Raw genomic sequence first — 8,805 nt, forward strand, 5'->3', positions numbered from 1 at the left:
ACCATCAAACTCATTCTAGGAATGTTATTCTTAGAAATAGAATGATTTACCAATGAAATACACATATTTTTGAAAATGTTATTCCATATTTTGTTTATTCTATGAATCAACTATACTGTAATCGTAAAGAACGAAACTAGCAACTATTTATAAGTAATTGTTTTTTTTTTTTAAAGTACAAATAAAAAACAATTGAGTTTGATGCCAACTGAATAAGAAAAAGTATAAACGTTAGTACGAGAGTTTGCAACTTCGCATATGGGATATTCTCTTGGTCTCCGAAGGTCGTTCCGTGAATTTATTTCGTTACTCCGAATTGTTATATTACTTCAATTTAATTAGTAATTACTAATTACAAAATAATAATAAATTAATGAGTTAGTTCCATATTTTGTTCTAGATTTATACGTGACAGTCTACTTTAAGTCCTCTTTTATTAGAACATCAACTTTTAGTCCTAGTAATATCTTTAAATATAAAAACATTTTGGTCTTAAATTATGAATTTTTTATAAAAATACATTAAAAAAAATATAGCAATTCAAGTTACTTTGTAGAAAACGATTGAAATGTCTTTTCATTTAACGATATTTCAACGATTTTATTGATGAAAAATTAAAAGTGGTCCTTCCCCGATAAAAAAGGAATTAAAAGTGGAGTGTCACTTATAAATATATAAGATCAAAAGTGGAATTAACTCTAAATTAATCATTTAAAAAAAAAACTCTAAATTAATCAAAAGAATTACTGAATGGCCTTGAACGTGGCCTGACCGACAGTCAGTAAACAGCCAAACAGAGAGAGTGAGAGAGACAGAGGGACGATGGGAGAGAGCGTCGGAGTTCGATCGGAGGCAGAGCAGCACGAACCTCCCCGCACCGACGCTAGCAATACCTGTAGTTCAATTCCGCATATTCCGCCGCCGACGGACCGCCCCGTCCGCGTCTTCGCCGACGGGATCTACGATCTCTTTCATTTCGGTCATGCTCGCTCCCTCGAACAAGCTAAGAAGGCGTATGTCTCTTCATCTTCCATTTTTGTTATTATTATCGTTATGTTTCTCAGTCAGTTTTTATTCGTATCTCTCTCTGTTAGTTATTTGTATTAACTTTATTGATTAATCGTCTCTGTGTACACTGAACTTGATGCTTTTAGGTTCCCCAACACATACTTGCTGGTCGGATGTTGCAGCGATGCGGTCACGCACAAGTTCAAGGGTAAAACTGTTATGACTGAGGAGGAGCGCTATGAATCCCTCCGCCATTGCAAGTATGCTTTTCTTTCTCGAGAAATTCAACCTTAGACTCAGTTTAGTTATATTAACATCGGGTGTGTCTTCGAGATTTTTGCTGTATGTATTATGATATGTCAGCAAATGTGCATGATACTTGATACTGGCTGTGCTAATGTGTCTGAAATTCACTTTAATGCCATTTGGTGGATCATATTCGTGTGTTATTATTGTTGGGTGGAAACTGAAATACAAAGGCTTTTCTAATTTCTTTATGTACCCTGCTTCTGTGATCTTTAGGTGGGTTGATGAAATTATTCCTGATGCCCCATGGGTGATAAATCAAGAGTTCCTTGACAAGCATAAAATTGACTTTGTGGCCCATGATGCTCTTCCGTAAAATTTCCGAACCTATTTCTTTTACTTTTCTGCTAATTCTTTTGGCATTCATTTCTGGTAGACCTCCAAGTTATTTTTCCATCCATTACTCATTTGCTGTTCATTTTTTATTTTTATTTTGTTGAGATTTATCTTGGTTCTTTCAATATCTTACAGTTATGCTGATGCCAGTGGAGCTGGAAAGGATGTCTATGAATTTGTAAGCATGATTTCTCCATATATGATTCTAATAGTTGTCATACTTATTTATGAAAAAGTAAAATAAGAAGGAGAAGAAGAAAAATTTCCTATCTCATATGTCTCCTTAATGTGATGAAAGTAAGATACTTGAAGTAAACTGATTCTCTCTACAGGTCAAAGCTGTTGGGAGATTTAAAGAAACACAGCGTACTGATGGAATTTCTACTTCAGACATTATAATGAGGATAGTTAAAGACTATAACCAGTATGTCATGCGCAACTTGGATCGTGGATATTCAAGAAAAGAACTTGGTGTCAGCTATGTTAAGGCATGATCATTTTTGTGCTTCTGTTACTGCATTATGTTATTCATTTAATGGGCATTATATAGAACATTTTTTCTTTTTGCTCATTTGCAAGAGCTGAGAAGTAATTGTTTGCTTTGAGCAGGAAAAGCGCCTGAGGGTGAATATGAGACTGAAGAAGTTACAGGAGAAGGTTAAGGAACATCAAGAGAAAGTAGGAGAAAAGGTATACTTTGTAGCAGATAAATTCCTACATATGCACCACATATGTTTTTTTTTTTAACTTTTACACGGCATGTTAGTTGTCTTCTTACTTATATAATATGTTATGGCAGAGCTTAACTTTGTTTTCAAATCCTTGAAATTAGATTGCTTCAACTCTAAGGTGTTCTAATATTCCTGTCATCTGTTTTTTGTTTTAATTTTTATGTATCGCTATTTTCTTTTGTGTAATGCACCGGAAATCAAACTTCAAATCCATAGCACCACCCTGATGGAGAAAGGGAGGAGAGTGGACATGAAAACGTCAATTGTTATAACTGTTTGGTTGGCTTCTTTGTTTGGATAATTTCTTCTGGTCTTCCAATTTTGATCATGAGGATCCTGTTATCCTCTCTAGAACAAACTGTGTTATGAGTCAAGGGAGGAAGGATGTTTTATTGTTCTTGCATAATGGCATTTGTTCCCATGTCTGTTATTGCTTCAGACTCTATATTGGAAAGTATAATTTTGTCATCTTCAATATCACCTTTACTTTCTGGCACCCCTCTACACTGCCAATCCCCCTACTGTTGTCTCAATTCTACATGTCTGCCATTACATTGCCTCAGCTGGCAATTTCTCTATCACATATGGGGACATAACACATGGCTATGGTAAATTCTTAATTTTATGATATTATTAGTAATTTTAACTTTCATAAATGAAAAGGTTGTTATGGATTATAGAATAGAATAAAGTTAAATGAAAAGTTACCAAGGCAAACTTTGACCCAGGCAACTTTGCTCATCCCAGCCTATCCCAGCTAGTTTTCAGTGTCTTGTGAGAAAAGTTTCAATTTTAGCAGAAGTATGCCTTTTTCATATTTGCCAATGTATAGGATATTCATGGCATAGTTGACTCAACTTGTGCATTAAACTGTGACCCTGGAGTTGTTTTTGTGCTGCGTTTTGTTGAGATGCTTCTCTAAGTCAAATGTGGTTGCACTCTGCTCTTTTTACAAGCATGGCTTCTTATTCGTTGCTAATTGCAATATTTTGTTTGTTATTACTCCGTATTATTATTATTGGGTTAGGGAATTGCTTTCCCTGGAGTAACTGTCTAACCGATGCTTTGTGCCTTCTTGTGTCAATGCTTATTCCTTTCTAGAATTGTTAGGGCTTGCTAAATCTTGCGTTACGACAATGAAAAGTTCTGGCATACCTTGTTGTTTATTGCTTGCTATCTTTGTTTATATTTTCTTTTAGTAAAAAACTTTGTATATTCATCAATTGTATTGGAATATTCATTAATTAATTGAGATTGCAACATATTGTATTTTCATCATTTTGAGTATAAAAAAGAACTTTGCATTTCTTTTTGTTAATCATAAGATTGGTGGTGGTCTTTATATCACTTTGCATCATGTTGTGCTGGATACAATTACATTAATAACCTTGTATTCAGATTCAAACTGTCGCCAAAACAGCTGGTATGCATCGCAATGAGTGGATTGAAAATGCTGATCGGTGGGTTGCTGGTTTTCTTGAAATGTTTGAGGAGGGTTGTCATAAAATGGTGAGCAGAAAGAATTCATGTACTGGCTTTTTGCAAGTATGGGGTTTTGACTTGACATGGATATCATAAAACTTTGCGTTTTTATTTTTGACAGGGAACAGCCATAAGGGATCGAATTCAAGAGCGGTTAAGAGGTCAGCAGCAGAGAGATATGCTGGAAAATGGGAATGAAGATGACGACGATGATGAGTACTATTATGAAGAAGAGGGAGAGGAAGAGGATGAAGAGTATTATGATGAAGAAGATTAATAATGAGGACCAAAAGAAGTGATCTTCATCCCCTCCCACCCAATATTTGAGGTTGTGGCCCACTTTCATTCAACTAATCTGGTTAATCTCCTGTTATATATAGCATGTTGTGTAGACTAGTCACTGCAGGATGGTATTTCAGTTATGCAGGTTTTGGATAGAGTTTTTGTATACTATTTCAATCCCCTCTCTTCTTAGTTCTTATATATGCCCTCTAAGACAGTGTGTATCTTTTCATGTCTTTTTTGGGTGCAGTAATCCAATGTGAATTTTGTCTGTTATCTAAAACAAGTTTTTTTTTTTGAGTTTGCCAGGTTAGGCATTACATTTATTCTCCCTTGCAGGACTAAATTTGAATTAAGTTTGACATTGCAATCACAGAGTAAAGGGTAGCGCTTGTGTGAGATTGTTTCACGGGTTTCAATCCGTCATGCGGGTCGGATTTTTTTTATTAATGAGTCAACTTCTTGATTAATGGGCCAGATCTTTAATTTCATTAACAAAAGATTCGGCCCGTCTTACGAATTAAGATATGTGAAACGGTTTTACACAAGATTTTACTCAGAATAAAACAATCAATCCTACATTCCTGCCTGCAAAACATTTAACCAAAACTAGTCACACATGACTAGAAATTAATAAAACACTAAGACCATCTATTAGGAATCAAATAGAATATAATGAAGCATAGTATGTGCCTCAGCCGCAGCTGTAGCAGGAGGCCACACCGCTCACAACCTTCACCCTACATCGCAGAACTTTTTGATACTCCAAAATTTTCTTATTTTCTCTACCTACAAAATTTCTACTTCTCCATATTTTGGCAACGTTTCTATTAAAAAATAAAGTGTTCATTTGTTCAAGTTTGTTAAAAATCATATATTTGAGTGCTCAAATATATTTGTTAGTATCCATTGTATCCTGAGAAATCAACATTTCTAGCACCCTCGGGAGGAAGCAAATTGATTTAAAGGAAAGTGTGAGCGTCACAATCCTTGAATTGTGAATACCGTGACTGGAAAAATGAAAGAAAAATGAATACTGTATCACAGTTAATTTCTCTCTAATATTGTAATTGTAGCAGGCCATGGCAATGCCTAAGCTATCGACGTTGAGGAGGGTTGTTAATGTCATTGCCATAGATGAGTTGGTGGTTTGAAGTTGTGGAGTAAGCAGTATTGGGTGGATGTACCTAAGGAAACAATAAAGAAGACATGAGAGTTGTTGCTACCTCCTCTAGTGAAGAGGGGGAGGGGAATAAAAGAGAGGGATAGAGGAAGATAGTAAGGCTAATAGTTGTTAGGATATGTTCCTGGTTATTTAGTTAAATTGCATGATTTTAGGTACTTTCGACATTCAATTGTAGTTTTTTTTTTTTAGTTAAGTGGTTTAATTATACTTTTGTGTCCAGTTCAATCGTTTATTTGACAATTTTTCAATAATAATTAAACGATTAAAATATTCTAAAACATTTTTTGAAATAAAAGTCAAAAATAAATTAAAGATGCTCCAAATCAGCCATGAAGATCATCCCAAAAATATATACAAATTAAAGTACAGTAGAATATCCTCTTATATGGCAAGATTTAATTCAAATTTGAATTGAAAATATGTTCCCTTCTTGTCAAATTAGATTGTGAACGGGTGTGGGCTTCCTTTAAAATTTCGTTTTGCAATATTTGCAAGAGATCAAACATTTGTTGATTACCTTGCTAAGCCTTCGAGTTGTTATTGAGTTTGGAACACATCAGCAATGCATGATTTTATTAGATCAAGTCCACCATAAAATTGAGTACTCGGGGTCCAATTGGGTAATAGACATGAACAGATGAAATAACAAACTTTTGGATCGCAAGTACTCTATTTGGTTCATAAGTAAATATTGGGTAATTGGGCTAGATTACGTGCCCAAATAGGTATGACAAGGGCGCCTAAGTTGCTAGTGTCATGTATCCAATAACAAAACTACTAATGCACTTAGACTTTGTATTGTGTTGTGAATGTTCGAAAGGAACTTGATGCTTGAATGATTGGATAAAACTACTATTTATAGGCAGGGAGGTTGGACCTACTGAAATTCTCGAGAAGTTGAAGTACCCTGCAATTAATCACCTTACACTAGCCACGTATCACATTGGCTCTTGGTATCCACACACGTGTTAGACAATGTGGGACAGGTAAAATGCACCTTCCAAAGCAAGCATGTGGCCTTGCAACGTGGCCTACCTGGGGCAGGGTCGTGCTTAGTGTGACCTTGATTGAGCAATGTGCATTGCCAGCCTGCCACCTCTCGACCCTCGCCTATGCCTATACTATTTTTTCCCCTCTTATCCCCTTGATTCTAGTCATGTCTTGCTTTGGCCCTAAAATATTTGCTACCAACCCCTTGAGCTTTAAACACTATCGCGTTTTATACCCTATCCTCTCAATATTGCATCCTAAGCCCCTAAACTTTTTGCCTTGTCACTCTGTGAACCCCATCTCTCTAGCATTTGCACCTTAACCATCTAAACTCTTTGTCTTGTCCTACTTTGAACACCATCCCTTTAGCATTTGCACCCCAACCACTTAAAACTCTTGGCCTTTTAATTCTTTAAGCCTCACCCTTCCTTTTTAGCTCAACCTACACCACTCTTTAGCTCTATATGCCCATTATCCACCTCTCTTCTACCCCAATCTCCAATTACTCCATAGACTTAGGCCTAATTCCTCAATCACAAGTCCCCTATTTCTTCTAGTTATTTAGACAATTAGAGGAAGTAGTAAACATCAAACTCACGACCTTAGCTTGTATCACGACCCTAACACTTATCCGTTCAAATGTGAACTCTTCTTGTCGTTCCGCGACCATCTTTAACCTCGGCCCTAGGCCTCTATCATTCCTTGGATCCAATAAATATATAGACACATAGACTCTCCAAGCCAAAACATTGCTCTAGGTTAAACCTATACCTAACTACTTCAATTCTCACAACTTTTCTCAACATGCTAGCTAGGTTCACATGGCATGCAACATTCATGAATGCTAGGCAGTATGAATCGCATCACTCGCATTTGTTACATTTGCTAGAGTTTGGCCCTGGCCCTACCTACCTCATCACTGTGCCATGCCATCAATTTTACTCTAGATCTACTAACCCCACATTTCCTTATCTAATTCCCCAAGCCTATGAGTCTGCCAACTTCTCTCTTGGCATTTGCCTCTAGTCCCACCTATAGTCATGATATTTAGTCCAAGTCTCTTGTTCAATCTTTAGTCATAGTCGTTGGTAGTCTTCCGTTCCACCTTTTATCTTAACTTTTTGTCCTAGCCTCTTGTTCCACCATTTGTCTTAGTCTTTATATCTAGTATTTGCTCTTTACTTTTGCTACTAGTTGTAGACAACATAGTTACCCTAACCTCCGTGATCCCTACTTTAGCTCCAACACAACACTATCGTAGTTTTGACATTGTTGGCCATAGGCTCTTACTTGTTTCGCCTAACATATGCGGCATTCTACCTAATATGCCATCATTCGAATAAGAGAACTTGGCTACCCTCAAGCAACTTGTTGGAAGTGTTTCATATAATATCAAAGAAAAATCACGTATTACTTTAAGTCACACCATCGCATCTAATGTTACCCTCACAATACCAAAGGGATAGATGTTGTTGCACTAGTTGTGTTTCCCTCGGCCTCATAAGCCTATGTGTTCTACCTCTCTTCTTTATTTATTTTCATCATTTTCTTCATCTAAATAGTATGTATAAACTTCTTCAACTTATAAATAAAATCTACATTTCATTTTCCTCACTATATATCCTCTCACTATCATGAATAGAACATGTAACAACTTGGGTAATTTTTCAAACTCTCATTATTACCCCCCACCTCCTCCTCCTTATGACTTCATCTTATATTTTATTTTTTTTATCTCAGGTGCTAGATTGCTAGTACTCTATAGGCACTATGCCAAATAGCAACAAGAGTGGTATTTTGAACCTTCATTTCCACCCTTCTTTTACTGGACGTTGGGTAGTTAGTACCCTTTTAGCCCATCATCATCCTCACTCCCATACATTCCAACTCGCCTCCTTGTTCGAATAGACAAAGGTTTTGAGGTCCCTCAATTGCACTAAGGACTGGGTATCTTTCTTTAGGGTGAGACACTCATATGTATTGTGCCTTTAGTGCACAATGAAAGAGTAGTATTTGGTCTTCTCCACCCCTATGGATTCATTTTTAAATGTTGCAAGTAGTTTCAACATGTCATATTGCACTACATATGCTAAATCCTTGCTAGGTCGCACAGTCAATGGTGTTAAGGGTACATGTGGCAATCTATCCCGGGATTCACTTGTGATTAGCGATCCCTTACTTTTGGTTGTCTACCTTGACTAGTTTTCCCAACTACACTATACTGGATGGTTTCTTTGTGTGGGATTTTATTATTGATCTCACGTCTTCGTTTCATTTAGTTTAACTTTTGGCATAACTCATAAGTCATGCGCCGTGAGTGTATACTTCCCCCTTGGTACCACCCTTTCTCTAAGGCAAAAAGTTTAATCCCTTAGTCGGATGAGATGTTCACCTAGGTCTATAAACCATTGGCTAGCAGTTCCTGCCATTGTGCTATTTGATAGAAAATGGAGAATTTTTGTGGAAAAATCATAAAACATACTT

General features: G+C 36.5%; 1 protein-coding gene across 1 annotated transcript; it reads left to right on the plus strand.

Moving 5' to 3' along the window:
• The first annotated feature begins 763 nt into the window (after positions 1-763).
• On the plus strand, positions 764-4,445 carry LOC115996501 (choline-phosphate cytidylyltransferase 1). The gene is made up of 8 exons (XM_031235760.1): positions 764-1,013; positions 1,155-1,268; positions 1,531-1,626; positions 1,786-1,828; positions 1,983-2,138; positions 2,260-2,340; positions 3,780-3,890; positions 3,985-4,445. Exons 1-8 carry the CDS (start codon positions 823-825, stop codon positions 4,138-4,140), a joined length of 948 nt encoding a protein of 315 aa, XP_031091620.1. The 5' UTR covers positions 764-822; the 3' UTR covers positions 4,141-4,445.
• Positions 4,446-8,805: the final 4,360 nt, after the last annotated feature.

The sequence above is a fragment of the Ipomoea triloba genome, chromosome 11 (assembly GCF_003576645.1).
Source record: "Ipomoea triloba cultivar NCNSP0323 chromosome 11, ASM357664v1".
Lineage (NCBI taxonomy): Eukaryota > Viridiplantae > Streptophyta > Magnoliopsida > Solanales > Convolvulaceae > Ipomoea > Ipomoea triloba.

Excerpts from the sequence above, each read along its gene's own strand:
- LOC115996501 (XM_031235760.1), top strand. The coding sequence starts at position 823 with ATGGGAGAGAGCGTCGGAGTTCGATCGGAGGCAGAGCAGCACGAACCT. Across the intron at positions 2,139-2,259 it reads TTGGTGTCAGCTATGTTAAG|GAAAAGCGCCTGAGGGTGAA; the intron begins GCATGATCATTT and ends TGCTTTGAGCAG. Across the intron at positions 2,341-3,779 it reads AAGAGAAAGTAGGAGAAAAG|ATTCAAACTGTCGCCAAAAC; the intron begins GTATACTTTGTA and ends CCTTGTATTCAG.